The sequence below is a fragment of the Mastomys coucha genome, chromosome X, assembly GCF_008632895.1.
Source record: "Mastomys coucha isolate ucsf_1 chromosome X, UCSF_Mcou_1, whole genome shotgun sequence".
Classification (NCBI taxonomy): Eukaryota; Metazoa; Chordata; class Mammalia; order Rodentia; family Muridae; genus Mastomys; species Mastomys coucha.
In genome coordinates this window covers 60508016-60523952 of record NC_045030.1, presented here as the reverse complement: position 1 = coordinate 60523952, position 15937 = coordinate 60508016, and the positions used below count along the sequence as shown (strand labels likewise).

Here is a 15937-nt window from a genome sequence, read left to right as displayed (position 1 = left end):
AAAAAAAAAAAAAAAGAAAGAAAGAAAGAAAGAAAAAAAAGAAAAAAAATACAGATTCTCTAGATGAGTTTGAAAAATGAACAGATTAATCCATCTCTCACTCAGCTGGCTACAATGAAGAATAAAGGCATGCTTACCCTTCATCTCAATCTCAGGACCAAATGCTATTTTTTCCTAAAGCCCTCTTTGGTCACCCCAAGCACAACTGAATTCTAATTCCTCTGACCTCTTACAAGACATTTTACTTACCCACCTAGCTCTTCACACATTGTCAACTTTTGGTTCTTTGCAAATGTCTTAGCTTTCCTTCCTTTTCAATATCCTGGCTGGCTTAAGGCCTTAAGAGGGTATAAACGGACTGGTGATAGTGACACATACCTTTAATCCAAGCACTTGGGAGGCAGAGGGAGCTGGATGTCTGAGTTCGAGGCCAGCCTGGTCTACAGAGTGAGTTTCAGGACAGCCAGAGCTACACAGAGAAATCCTATCTCAAAAAACAACAAAAGACGCTATAAACGTTGTAAGATTATGTATCTTGCTATCTCACACATAATTCCCAAATTCTTGTTGATGTGTAAAATTAAGCTGAAGTTAAAATTTCTAGATTTAAAAAAAAAAATGCAAACCTGGCTGAAGAGTTTGCACAGCAGTTAAGAGCACTTGTTGCTCTTGCAGAGGACCTGGGTTCAGTGCTCAGCACCTGGCCATCTGAAGGACAGCCATCTGTAACTCCAATGACCTCTTCTGACTGCTATGGCCACCAGACATGCATGTGCTCATGTGCTGTTCATACATATATGCATGCAAATGACCTGAACAGAAAATAGTGAAATAAGCAAATCCTTAAAAAAGAACCTGTAGAAGAATTCTAAGAATGGGAAAATTAACTGTGTAGATCTGTCTAGAGATTTTGGGAGGAGTTTTTTTTTTTTTTATTAGATATTTTCTTTATTTACATTTTAAATGATATCTCCTTTCCCAGTTTCCCCTCCGAAAACAAAACAAAACAAAACAAAAAACCCTGTTTCTTCCTTCCTCCCCCTGCTCACCACCCTACCCTCTCCCACTTCCTGGTCCTAGCATTCCCCTGCACTGGGGCATAGAACCTTCACAGGACCAAGGGCCTCTCCCATTGATGACCTACTAGGCCATCCTCTGCTACATATGCAACTGGAGCCATATAAGTCCCACCATGTGTACTCTTTGGTTGGTGGTTGAGACCCTGGGAGCTCTGAGGATACTAGTTAGTTCATATTGTTGTTCATCCTAAGGGGCTGCAAACCCCTCAGCTCCATTGGTCCTTTCCCTAGCTCCTTTGAGACTAGCAGTTGTTACCCCTTTATCCTATCACTCCTCTATCCTTTCTATTTTCTCTTTTTATTAGGTATTTCCTTTATTTACATTTCAAATGATATCTCCTTTCCCAGTTTCCCCTCCGGAAAAAAAAAAAAAGAAAGAAAGAAAAGAAAAGAACCCTTTTCCCTCCCTCCCGCCTACCCCTGCTCACTAACACACTCTCTCCTGCTTCCTGGCTCTGGCTTTCCCCTGTGGGGCATAGAGCCTTCACAGGACCAAGGGCCTCTCGGGAGGAGTTGTTTTTATGTTGGTTTGTTTTACATTTTATAATATTTTCATTGTGGGTTTTTCCCTAAATACTTGCCAATATGTTTCTGATATTGAATTGTCACCCCTAAATTCTTTTAGCATTTCTCTCTTGAGAAAGGAGGTATTTTTCTATATGGGAACAATATTATTTTCACAACTAAGAAATTTGACCTTGTTACACTGCTATTTACTGTGCTGTTCATATTCAAAATTTTCCAGTTGTCTTCATTCTGAGTGCTCTTTTGTATTCATTGCTGGGAACTGAGCCTTCATGAATGTTAGGCAAAAGCCCTACCACAAAGTTGTATCTCCAGCCCTTGAGACCTTGAAAGTTGCATTATTATTATTATTATTATTATTATTATCTGAGACAGGGTTTCTTTGTGTATTCCTGGCTGTCCTGGAATTCATTCTGTAGACCAGATTGTCCTCAAACTCAAAGAGATCCGCCTGCCTCTGCCTCCCAAGGTGTGCGCCAGCAAACCTGGGCTGAAAGCTACTCTTAAATCCAGGTCCTCAGCAATGTTTATAGACTGTACTTGGTCTGTTTAGCCTCTTGTAATCTAAAGTAACTCCCAAATTGCTAAGTTTTTCATAATACTGGTATTTTTATGCTAGACTATATTTGTCTGAATGTTCCTTCATTTCTAGATTTGGGCTTGACCTTTTAAAATAAGAAAAGACAGAGGTGCTGATGTGTTTTGCCAGATTGCCTGTCTGTGATGTTTGCGTTTGTGCATGTGTGTGCTTTAATCATGGCTTCCATCATGGATCTGCTGCAAACTGCTGTCGTGTACTTGCTGAGAAGCAGGGCTTTGCGGCTCTGATGGATTTTGCCCCCCTCAGTATTTGCTATCCACTTTCCATTTGGGCCAGACCTAGAGAGGCGGTCTGTTTTGTGATAACTTTCATTTTGCAAAGTTGTTTTAAACATTTAGTGGCCATTTGTATTTTGTGTCCTTCGACGAGGTCTGTTTATGCCTTTTGAGTACCTTTAAAGGTCATCTTATGGACTTTCATATGTTTGTGCGTTGTAAGGTATAACATTTATTTTCCATTCTCAAAAGATTCATCTTTACTTTTTTTGAAAGAACTATTTATTATTATGTGTAAGTACACTGTAGCTGTCTTCAGACACACAAGCAGAGGGCATCAGATCTCATTACGGGTGGTTGTGAGCCACCATGTGGTTGCTGGGATTTGAACTCAGGACCTTTAGGAAGAGCAGTCAGTGCTCTTACCTGCTGAGCCATCTCACCAGCCCTCATCTCTATTTTCAAATTTTATGTGTTGGGGCAGTGCAGGTGAGTGTGAGTGTCCGTGTAGGCCAAAGGCATTGGGTTATCCTGGAGTAGAGTTGTGAGCCATCTGATTTGGGTGCTGGGAATCACACAAAGGTCCTCTTGGAGAGTTGTATTTACTCTTATCCACTGAACTATCCCTCCAGATCCCGTTTCTCTCTCTTCACTCTCATGAAATCTCCTCACGTAAGATGAAATACATGCATACTCTAGTGAGATGCTTGGAGTCTGTACTTTAATACTGTCACTTACTGTATGACTCTAGACAAATGATTTTCATTTTCTTTTGAGTTTCCTTGCCTGTACGTTGGGGACAGTAGTGGTGCATAGGGTTACAGGGGACTAAATAAGTTTATGTATTACTGCAAGTGGTAAGTGTCTTGGTATGAGTAGAAGATGGGTAGCTGACGTACCAGCTTTTTCAGTTTAGAGCTCCCATATCACTTGAAGACTCAGAGAATTCATTCAAGTGCTTATCCTATAAAGAGGCTCCTGCACCTTCCTCAACCATAACTGCCTTCCCATAACCATGTGTTAACATACCTACTAACTAATAAGAGAAGTGGTACATCATCTATTCCCCTCCTCACATCCTCTACCCCCAAACTGGGCTTTTCATGTAGTACTTCAAAGGTAATAAATGCTCATAGGACAAGAAGATGCTTGGCAAACGGCTTTTAACTGAACTTGTGGATGCAGCTTTCCTAAGTAGAGGTAATAAAAGGAAAAGGACGTTCAATGGCTAACTGAGCAGCTGATTGGCTGGTGCCCAGAACGCGTCACAATAGACCACTCAATATAAGCAAGGCTTTCCTCAGACAAAGTTAATAGCTTTCCAGCCACTGAAGGGACATGGCACCCGAGAGCTAATGCTACCTTCACTGAAGGTCTATGGGAAGCCCGGGGACTACCCGAGCCCCGTCCTGCCCCGCCCCCCGGGATCCCAACCCCGGCGGAGGCCAAGGCAGAAGCGGCGGCGCCTGCGCTCTGCCGCCCAAGAACCTCCAGTGGTTCTCAACTACTCTCTGAAGATGGCTGACCCCACTTTTGCTGGTACCAGTAACAGCACATCTTTTCGGGGTCTACGTGAACGCTTGGGTGAGTGCGATGGAGCATGACCCCCCCGGGAGGGGGCGGACAGGGACCCTCAAAGGCAGCGGGGTTGATGTAGCCCCAGGAACCGGCAAAGTAGCCTGGCTCTGTAACTTTTCTGTGGGCAGTCCCCTCGTCCTGCCTGGTTTTATGATCCCCCTCATCTCTCTGAACACCTTAGGGCTGGGGCAAGAGAGATCAGAAGACCAGGGCATGAAGGGGAAACCATTGGCCAGTGCTGTCAACGGTCCAAAGACCACTGCCGGGAGGGGGGGCGCCACCAAACCCTAACTCCAGCCCTGTCTGCGTCGGGGACCAGAGACACCGGAGAACCTGCCGGAAAGCTCAGGATGAGTGGGCGCTGGCCCGTGCTGAGCACATCCACCCTTCGGGGTGACCCTGCCAGGATCCGAAAGGTTGGGTTTTCACTGCATCCCAAGCTGTTGGCATTTTCCAGGTTAAGGTCAAGGGAGGAAGGAATTGGCGCTTAGGGCTTAGAATGTTGGGAAGAGACTTGACTTTGCAAAGTTGGCTTGCTATGGCACGTGACTTTTTCCGCTAGGCTGAACTGAATGAGAATCCGCACCTAGCAATATTTTTTCAACAGGTCCTATGATCCAAACTTTTTCTGTCTGGGGAGAAAAAAAAGGGTTGGTGGGATGTATTAATCTTAACAATTTTGGCAGCACACAATTCAGGAAATGGTATGAGGAGGTAGTATTTCTTGCTGGTTTCTTTCTACTTGCTGACAAGACTAGATATGCCTGTGAATAAAATGACTTTGATTGCTATCAAAATCCTTAGAAAGTTTTACATTGTAATTAGATGTACATATATTCACTTAGTGGGTTTTCTATGCATTTTGGTATGCTAATACTAAAGAACTGTACTTGTGTGACTTAACTTGTTGCTTTTCCCTTCTTGTTTGTTTAAATTCAGACATGGTTTCTCAATATAGAGCACCTTACTCAAAGACTGGGACCTATAAATGGAAGCAAAGCTACTAAGACCAAGAGCCAGATTATCAGTGTTTTAGAGCCGGAGAAACCTTAAAGTTAGTTTAGCAGCCAGAATCCCAGACTCAGAAATCCTGAGCAGCTTCTACAGCTTGAAGGTGTGCCTTATTGGGCAGCCTGATATTTGTGTTACTATTTAAAACACTGGGAAGGGTGCTCTTCTGTAACAATGGCTGCTGGACACAAAGATTTCAGCAGTTTCCCATCAGTCTTTATCTTTCAGTAGCTATTTATTCTCCTGGTATCAGTTGTTCCTCGAGCAGAGAAACATTTAAAAACTATGGGTTTTTTTGTTTGTTTGTTTTTTTGTTTTTGGTTTTTTTTTAGAGAACGTATTCAAAAGAATGCATGCTATTATACCATTCAGAAGTAATGTGTGCAGTGGTAAAACAGGGAGTGACACAGAAGAATCTAATCTTTAAATTTAACTAGGTCGTAGTTTATCTGAGCTGTTAGCTCCCTAAGACTTACAACCAAATCCGTTTTCTTTTCTGCGATGGTAAGATCTCTATGGGAGCAATTGCAGGGGCACATTCAAGATTACCCCTTAAAATGAATCCCAGGTAGCCGTTCCCTCATGTAAGCCAACAACCCAAATCCCATTCATTCTGTGAGCACTAGGGCAATCCCTCTAGTCCTTTAATTAACTGAACTATCTGTCTTGAACTGTCATGTCTGATAGTCAATAACGAGACTTGTGTGCTTTGACCGACCTAGGGATATAGTTGCTCTGCTTTTGCACAAAGGGAAAAACAGGATTCTCCAAGCCCTTTGCCCAGGATTGTGGAGCATTTTAGAATTCATGGAATTCCATGGAATTGAAAGTTCATGGATTCATCTTAATGTACATCATCTTAGTTTTTTTCTTTCCCCCAATTGACTTGTCGTCTCACTGCTTGCTGATCACTTTTCCTGCCTGTTCACAGAAGACATACATATACATATATATGGTACAATTTATATTTATAAAAACACCAGCTGTCCTAACATCTTCATAATGCATCAGAATAGAACCTTGGGGGTGCTGAGGGCATGGAGGTGTGGTTCCATGGGGGAAGGGTACATTGCTTAGCATAATAGAGGTCTGAGTTCAATCCCAATCTACATAGAGAGAAGAAAGACAATGAGCTACTTTTTAAACAGATCTCTAACTGTTTGCACCCCACACCCAGAGGGGAGGTTCAGGCTTGTCCAGAAAGTGACTTAGGCAGCTAGTGGATAGCCAGCCTAGAAAATACCTGACATGAGTAATTTATAATGTCTTGTAATATTTAACTCGATCTCTGAGTATCTGCTTGTTAATACTTTGCTTCTAGATTTGGTTCTATAAATTCTTAATTTTTAAGAGATTTTTATTTTTATTTTATTTGGATGAATGTTTTTGCCTGCATGTAAGAACACCATCAGCATGCAGTGCCAGTGGAGGCCAAAAGAGGGCATCAGGGCCGCTAGAATTGTTAGTTCACTCCCAAGTCTATGCAGAACACTGAACCTGAGTCCTGGTCAAGAGGAGTGAGTGTCCATATCCAAGTCACCTCTCCAGCCCAAATTCTTTTTTTTTCCTTTTTCTTTTCTTTTCTCTTCTTTTCTTTTCTTTAATTCTTTTTCCAAGACAGGGTATCTCTGTGTATCCCTGACTGTCCTGGAACTCACTCAGTAAACCAGGCTGGACTCGAACTCAGAAATCCGCCTCCCTCTGCCTCCCAAGTGCTGGGATTAAAGGGGTGTGCCATCACTGCCTGGCTCCAGCCCAAATTCTTCATTTTTTTTTTTTTTTATCTCGACAAAACTTTTTTCTCTCAATTTCATATAAACTCTTTTTTTAAAAAAAATACTTGGTTTGTAATATCTTGTCTGGCATATTTTATTTTATGTTTTGGTTTTCAAGAAAGGATTTCATGTGTCTGGTAGTGCATATCTTTAATCCCAGCACTCGGGAGGCAAAGGCAGGTAGATTCTGAGTTCAAGGCCAGCCTGGTCTACAGAGTGAGTTCCAGGACAGCCAGGGCTTTCAGAAAAACCTTGTCTTGAAAAACAAAACAAAAATAAAGGGCGTGGGTGGGGTATAATAAAAATAAAATAAAATAAAAAAGAAAAGAAAGGGTTTTTCTGTATAATATCCCTGGGCATCCTGGAACTCACTCTGTAGACCAGGCTGGCCTTGAACTCAGATCCACCTGCCTCTGCCTCCCAAGTGCTGGGATTAAAACTGTATGCCACCACTGCCCGTAACTGAAGTATTTTAAAAAGCCGTCTATCACTAAGTTAACTTCTCCACCTGTTTTCTTTTTTTTTTCTTTTAAGATTTATTTATTTATTATACAAGTACACATTAGCTGTCTTCAGACACACCAGAATAGGGCATCAGATCTCATTACAGATGGTTGTGAGCCACCATGTGGTTGGTGCGACTTGAACTCATAACTTCTGGAAGAGCAGTCTTAACTGCTGAGCCAACTCTCCAGCCTCCCACCTGTTCTTTCTTGTGCTGCCACTGCTATTCATAACTGAAATTGTCTTGATGTGGACAAGTACCCTACACTTTCAAGTCTTTATTAAAGTGTTGTTGAACATAAATAAGTTCTTAGGCCATCTTTTTGTTCTTGACCAAGATTAGGCAGTAATGCTTTACTTCATAGAAATGATCCAATCTTTTACCACCGATGACATGCCTATGGATTGTATTGACAGTATCTCAGGCTTTTTCCTTATCTCCTTGTGTTTTAGTTGCCATGGCTCAAGAACTAGCTGAAGAAAGGCGACGTAAACATGGTACTGACTCTTCTGCAGTTACAAAAAAGAAGTCATCATGTACACCTGGTATACTTTCAATGATATTCTGATATATCAGTGCTGTAGCTTTAAAACTTGATATCATACTAATGGATGATTATTCTTTTGTACTTTTAGATGGTTCTGTCCTTAAAAATGATGTCAAACAGCAGCTAGCCAAAGAACGCAGAGAAGAACGGAAACGTCAGCAAGAAGGTATGCATGTACGGCTTTAGTCATTTTGCTTAATCTACCTATGTGGTATATTATAATTTTTATTACATAAAATATTATATTAAAATAAGTCCATTTACTAAAACACCAAAAAGGCCCCCAAAGAACCCGTGACCAATTGATTTCATTGTTGAAGGAGTGGTTTAAGTTAGCTTCAGTCATTGCAAATTAAATTCTGGGACTTTCTTTGACAGTTGTGGAAACAAGCAGATTGAGATTTCAGTAAAAATGGGACTTCGTATAAATTAAAACTTTCTCCAACTTGGGTGCACATTTTGCAACTATATGTATTTCTTCTTTGATCTAAATTAACTGACAAATGCTCAGATTGATTCAAGTGGAATATTATGTGATTTTTTTCATGGTAGTGTAGTAGGAAAGATTGCCATGTGTTAAGAAGAACGTTTTATTACTGCATAGGTATGAATGCTCTGGTTGCAGTCAGAAAATACGACTAGTAAAACAACAAACTCTTCCATCATTGGGTAGACTTTGAAGTCTATTCATGTAACACAAGAGAACATGTCTCCCTTCTTTGGAATTTTACTTTGGATAGGCCAAGAGTCATCTGTCTTAGGCATGCCAGCATTTTTTTTTAGAAATTTTAATATATATATGCATATATATATACATATATATACATATACATATATACATACATATATACACACATACACACACGCTGTTGTTGTTTCTAGACACACCAAAAGAGAGGGCATCAGATCCTATTACAGATGCCTGTGAGCCACCATGTGGTTGCTGGGATTTGAACTCAGGACCTCTGGAAGAGCAGTCAGTGCTCTTAACTGCTGAGCCATCTTTCTAGCCCAGCATGCCAGTTCTTGACAGTTCAGTGAACATCTTGTGAAAAGTGGTTCTTTTTTTTTTTTAAAAAAAGATCTATTTATTAATATATACAGTGTTCTGCCTGCATGTATGCCTGCAGGCCAAAAGAGGGCATCCGAACTCATTACAGATGGTTGTGAGCCACCATGTAGTTGCTGGGAATTGAACTCAGGACCTCTGGAAGAGCAGACAGTGCTCTTAACCTCTGAGCCATCTCTTCAGCCCTGAAAAGTGGTTCCTTAGTGCCCAAATATGTTTACACACATACGATGTGTGTATTGTTATTTACTAGAGCAGGTTATGTTGTCTTAGGAATGATAAAGGGACCAAGTAACATTTTTTTCCTTCTATGTATATAATGTGGAAAAGTGTTTTTGGTTTTAACACCATGAAAATGTGCTTGGAACATTTCAGCCAGCAAGGAAAAACAACTGCTTGAGAAAGAACAGAAGGCAAAGCTGCAGTATGAAAAACAATTGGAAGAAAAACTACGCAAACTGAAGGAACAAAAGGAAAAGGACGAGCGACGACGAGCTTCTGCAGAAGAAAAAAGAAAACAGAAGCAAGCAGAAGACAAAGTATGCCACACTAGAGTTTGTCCATTTAGTGTCGGTGTCACACACATCTGAAATATTGTTTAGTTCTTTTCTGTGTTTAGAAGAAAAGGAATAATGAAGGGAAAGGAATAATGTCACCTCTTGCTATTTTCTTCCATTTTCCTTATCCTCAGCACAAGCCTTTAAACACTAACTTCAGGGAGGAAAGAGAAAGCTTGAAGGTCCAGACATTGAGCCCTGCTGGCCTTCAGAATGCAACCCCCAGTGTGTCTTGGTTTGAGTTTAGCTCAGAACTATTATCTACCACCTGTATAAAGACCCCCAAACCCAGCACCCCGCCTCTCTGACAGGTCCCATCTAGCAGGCTGATTTCTCCTAACCTACCTGATCTGTGACTCCCTGAGAGAGTAGGAACCATTAAAAACAGTTTAAGAAGCAACAAACATAAATTAGGAAACAGTACAGAGTAAGTGAGGATCTGTGGTGGACAACATCTGTCCAAGACAGTTCCAGTGTAGTGAAAGAGGAACTTGAGAGAGAAAACAGAAAGAATAGAAGCAAATATCAGTGTAGACAGAAAAGGAACCAGAGACAGGGCAGGAAAAAGAAAGATTAAAGGAATTCAACACCTGAGAACTAGTGGGGGCTAGGCCCAGGCACAGCTTACTTAGTACATGGACATTGTAAGGAAACTAATATGTTTCCCTTTGGCCTAAGAGGAACAGGGCTGGCACTGTAAAGATGATGTTGTTCTAGAACAGTTGCTATTAGGAAACAGAAAACCCCTGGCCCTACAATTGATTTTCTCACTGAAACATAGTCTATTATATTGTAGGGATGATACACCCCTGAGCAAAGGGCTCATTTCTAAACAGGTACTTGTTCTATACCACACTATGACATGGGATTCCCATGGCTATTATCTTGTCCAGTTCAGGTTGTACGTGAGGTCAATATAAACACATTGTTTGCCTTAAAAACAATTCTTAACACCAGGATTTAAGCTGTACTAGATATGAACATAGTAAATAAACAACTTTGACTTCTGGGCATGTGACCTTTTCCTCTATCTTTCCACAAAAGATAAGGCAATTATAAAATATATCATCGTATATGATAAAATAAATGATGAAGGGAATCAAGCAGAAGTGAAACTTGAGGAAAACAAAAATAGTGATGTAGAAGACTGACTAGTACGCATGAAATGACACTACCCGGTCATGGTCCAGTTGCTTCAGAACTTTGGCTCCAAGTTTTCTGATGATAAAAGTGAGAAAAGAAACATGGTCAATTCCTTGACATAGCAGCCAGAAAACAAAAATGAGTTATTTGGGGATAGCACAAGTATTCATGGATGAAATTGAAATTTGTCTGCAAGTATTTTAAACTTGAAAAAGAAATGTGGTGATGGAGTTAGTTTTAGAAACAATTTAAATCATGACTTTAAATTGTGGTAATCTAATAACCATATAAAATGGTCTGGAATTTTTTTTTTTTAAAAAAATAGGAAAAATTTAAGGCTGTCGTGTCTCGTACAATGGAGCGATGCAATCGTATTGATCAACAACAGAAAAGGTGGTCGTGGGAGGGTGGTATGATGAACGCTGGCAAGTCGGGTAAGTAATATAGTTGTTAAATTTAAATTTGTTAGTGTACATTTTTCACTGTCAGTTACTGGTACAAGGCTGTATGTGGCACAAGCTATTCTTTATATTCTCAATGAAAACATGATACAGGGTAACCTTATATCGCCTGCCAAAGCAGAACCAATCAGGTTTTATAATGGGTTTTAATTCAGAACACATTAAACTTTATACTTACATTAAGCACAAAAATGATAAATACTTAAATTGGTTTTGTTTTTGTTTTTAATAAACTAAGTCCAAGGCTGGAGAAATGGCTCAGTCAGTAAAGCACTTGCCTTGCAAGCTGGAGGACCTGAGTTTGTTTCCTAGTACCCACTTACAAACAATTCTGCTGTGCGAGTAAAAACTCACAATTCCAGCAGTGCAAAGGCAGCAGCTGATTCATCATAACTCTTGACTCTATTATTTCTTTTTTTGTTGTTTTTGTTTGTTTGTTTGTTTTTTGTTTTTTTTTGTTTTTTCGAGACAGGGTTTCTCTGTGTAGCCCTGGCTGTCCTGGAACTCACTCTGTAGACCAGGCTGGCCTCGAACTCAGAAATCCGCCTGTCTCTGCCTCCCAAGTGCTGGGATTAAAGGCGTGTGCCATCATTGCCCGGTGACTCTATTATTTCTTGAAGTATGTTGATGAAAAATGTGTGTGACTTTACACCTATGGTCATCACATTAACAGTTCAAAGAATTTTCACTTGTCATAATAGTGTTAATGTGTACTTTATTTTATAAGCCTCAAAGAAAAACAATTCTTGTTTAAATGACTACCCCTTAGTATCCTAAGCTCAAATATTTCAGACAAAATGGGAAGTATTCACACAAAGCCAACTGTCTTCTCTTATAGTTTGTTACCTTGTGACATCTATAGCAAATATATTTTTTTTTGGTTTAAAAATAATCATAATTAAATTATCCATAATTCTTAGATACCATCATGGATGGTTTTATTAAAAGTTATATTTTCTCAATTTAGGAAGATTGCTCTTGTCAAAATTAGATATTATCCATATTGAATTTTTACCTGTTTTCCTTTGTTGTTGTTGTTTTTTGAGACAGGGTTTCCCTGTGTAGCCCTGGCTGTCCTGGAACTTGCTTTGTAGATTAGGCTGGCCTCGAACTCACAGAGATCCCCCCCTCTCCTGAGTGCCTCCTGCCACCACCTGGCTAATGATTTTCATCATTTTCTAAATAACTTTATTCTCAGTTCAAATAAAATAATGAGCAAATAATTTTAAAGTTTGGGGTAGTAAACTTCATAATATTTGAAATTAAATTCTTTGAAGGAAGATTTGAAAAGGTTTTTTGTTTGTTTGTTTGGTTTTTGTTGTTTTTGGTTTTTTGTTTTGTTTTGTTTTGTTTTGAGACAGGGTTTCTCTGTGTAGCCCTGGCTGTCCTGGAACTCACTCTGTAGACCAGGCTGGCCTCGAACTCAGAAATCCTCCTGCCTCTGCCTCCCAAGTGCTGGGATTAAAGGCGTGTGCCACCACCACCCAGCTTTGAAAAGATTTTTAAACTGCTTAATAAAGTGAGGGAGTCACTCCTGAAATCTTGGTAGCTTCTAGAAAAGTAATATTCCTTTGCACTTGATGTTTAGGAAAACCAGAAAATAAACGAAGCTCCTCTCTGAGTAAAAAAGACAACAACCGATCATATCACAGTGCTAATTTACAACCCGTGGATGTCACTCCTAGTAAGTAGTTACTTAAGTATAGATCTTAAATACTGCTTTAAAGAAGTATCTAACTCAGCTTTATGTTGCTTAAAAAGTTACTCAATAGGGGGCTAGAGAAATGGCTCAGTGGTTAAGAGCACTGACTGCTCTTCCAGAGGTCCTGAGTTCAAATCCCAGCAACCCCATGGTAGCTTACAACCATCTGTAATAGGATCTGATGTCCTCTTCTGGTGTGACTGAAGACAGCTACAGTGTACTCATATGCATAAAATAAATAAATAAATCTTAAAAAAAGAACAGTTGTTCAAGAAAACATGTATATGAGTAAGATACAAACTGAGCAGGTTATATTTAAGACATATCAATGTCTATGCATCTATGCATGTCCCAACAAGTAGTCAAAAGAGATCTGAGAAAGAACGAGGAAAAAGAACAAGGAAGGGGGCGCTATAGGGGAAGGTTTGGAGGGAGGAGAGGGGAAGAAGAAGTGATATAAATATCCTATAGTCACATAAATGAAAGAAACTTTTTAAACAACGTCATTCAAGAAACTGCAAGGACTACGGTAAGTCTTTCCACATGGTACAAATTTCCTGGCATATGCGCATATGACAGGGAGTCTAGAGTAAGGCTGAAGAAATAAATTAGACAATGATAAGTAGATTTATACTGAAGAACTACTGTTCCCCCCCCTTGGGGGATTTTATTTATTTATTTGTTTATTTATTTATTTATTTTAGATATTCTCTTTATTTACATGTAAATTTCTCCTTTCCCAGTTCCCCTCCAAAAAAACAAACAAAGAAACAAACAAAAACAACAAAAACAAACCCCTGTTGCCTCCCCCCTCCCCATGCCTGCCACCTCCCCCTCTCCCACTTACTGGCCCTGGCATTCCCCTACACTGGGGCACAGAACCTTCACAGGGCCAAGGACCTCTCCTCCTATTGATGATTGATTTTGCAAGAACTACTGGTTTTGATTCACTTTAAATTTATCACGAATTTTCATTTGGGAATTATAGATTACTGGCTCCATTCCAAAGGAAGCTTTACTCTGTTTCCTTCATGGTTTTACTGCTGACTTTGTACAAGAATCATAATTATTATTGAAATATTTCTTCAAGTTCTCTTTATTTTTATATTTCCTTAGTGATTGTGTGTATGCATGTACATGTGTGTGGAGGTCAGAGGAAAATTTGTGCGAGTCAGTTCTCTGTGCCATGTGGGTTCCAGGAACTGAAACCCAAGTCTTTCCCAGCTGAGCCATCTGGAAGCCCGGCCCATCACCCACTCCCACGTCCCCCCCCCACCCCCCGCCTCTGTTTTTGTTGCTGTTTGCCTGTTTTTGACAGGATCTTACACTGTAGCCCTGATGTAGTCCAGGATGGCCTTAACTTCATAGCAATCCTCTTGTCTCAGCCTCCTGAGAGCTGATTCTGCAGGCACCAGTTCCCTTGCCTAGTTTTAAAGTGATTTCTTTCTGACAACTTTTCTCTCCCTACCACGTCCCTTTCATGTACCTCGTGTATTGTGTTATCATATTCGACTTGGCTTCTCTGATGCTACGGTAAAACAAAAGCATCTTAGGGAAGACAGGCTTTGTTTGACTTTACAGCTTGGATCCCACGACTGAAGGAAGCCAAGGCAGGAACTCAGGCAGGAGCTTGAAGCAGGAACCATAAAGAAATACCACTTCCTGACTTGTTCCCCTCTGGCATGCTCAGATACATTTCTTATGGAGACCAAACCCTCCATCAGTCTGCAATCAAGAAAATGCCCCAAAGACATGCATGCCCACAGGCTAGTCTCATGGATGCTGTTATTTAACGGAAGGTCCATCTTCCCAGGGGTTTCAAGTTGCTGTCAAGTTGTACAATAAAAAGGAACCAGTATGCACTAATTCACCGTACTACAGAAGACTTTAGTGAACTGGCTCAGGTTAAATCCTTTGGGAAGAAACGCAATTGTGCTAGGGATCTTTATAAATACAAAGATTATTGGAGCAAAATATTGATTTAAAAAAAATCACTTTTAGCAAGAGAGTTTTATTCAATCCGAGGTTGCATTTGACAGTGAATTTTTGTCAGTGGATATGGCATATATATAGATATACATGTATATATCTATATATCTATATGCATATATATACATACATATACAATATATACACATACATATATATACATATACAATATAAATATATGTACATATATATGTGTATGTGTGTGTGTGCATGCGTGTGTGTGTCTGTGTGTGTGTATGTGTGTGTATGTGTGTGTGAGTATGTGTGTATGTATGTGTGTGTGAGTGTGTGTATGTGTGTGTGTATGTGTGTGTATGTGTGTGTGAGTATGTGTGTATGTATGTGTGTGTGAGTGTGTGTATGTGTGTGAGTGTGTGTGTGTATGTGTCTGTGTGTATGTGTGTGTGTATATGTGTGTGTATGTGTGTGTATGTGTCTGTGTGTGTCTGTGTGTGTGTATGTATGTGTGTGTATGTGTGTGTGTATGTGTGTGTATGTGTGTGTGTCTGTGTGTGTATGTATGTGTGTCTGTGTATGTGTGTCTGTGTGTGTATGTGTGTATATGTGTGTGTGTCTGTGTGTATGTGTGTGTATATGTGTGTGTGTCTGTGTGTGTATGTGTGTGTATGTGTGTGTGAGTGTGTGTATGTGTGTGTGTGTATATGTGTGTGAGTGTGTGTGAGTGTGTGTGTATGTGTGTGTATGTGTCTGTGTGTATGTGTGTGTGAGTGTGTATGTGTGTGAGTGTGTGTGTGTATGTGTGTGTGTATGTGTGTGTATGTGTGTGTATGTGTGTATGTGTGTGTATATGTGTCTGTGTGTATGTGTGTATGTATGTGTGTGTATGTGTATGTGTATGTGTGTGTGTGTGAGTGTGTATGTGTCTGTGTGTGTATGTGTGTGTGTGTATCCTTCTATGTCCCGTGGGCCTTCCTTCTGTATTATGTGGTGGCCTTTCCCACTTCTTCAGCTATCCAACAGTTTAGTGCAGTCGGATGACAATTCTATTGTTAGTAATAATTCTTGTATTTGTGTGTGAAACTTCCCAATGAATGTTTGTGTCTGTACTCATCATGTCCCACTTTAATGCAGTTTTGGTTTTTTTGTTTTGGTTTTGGTTTTTTCGAGACAGGGTTTCTCTGTGTAGCCCTGGCTGTCCTGGACCTCACTCTGTAGACCA

The 15937-nt window shown here is 40.2% G+C and overlaps 1 protein-coding gene across 1 annotated transcript in view; it reads left to right on the top strand.

Moving 5' to 3' along the window:
• Positions 1-3724: 3724 nt before the first annotated feature.
• The window catches only part of Map7d3 (MAP7 domain containing 3), a 27810-nt gene continuing 15597 nt past the window's right edge, over positions 3725-15937 (top strand). Inside the window, exons 1-6 of the mRNA XM_031364090.1 lie at positions 3725-4004; positions 7742-7834; positions 7925-8002; positions 9281-9444; positions 10931-11039; positions 12655-12750. Of these exons, the coding sequence (XP_031219950.1) occupies positions 3776-4004; positions 7742-7834; positions 7925-8002; positions 9281-9444; positions 10931-11039; positions 12655-12750 (769 nt within the window). The 5' untranslated portion in view covers positions 3725-3775. The remainder of the gene's footprint in view (positions 4005-7741; positions 7835-7924; positions 8003-9280; positions 9445-10930; positions 11040-12654; positions 12751-15937) is intronic.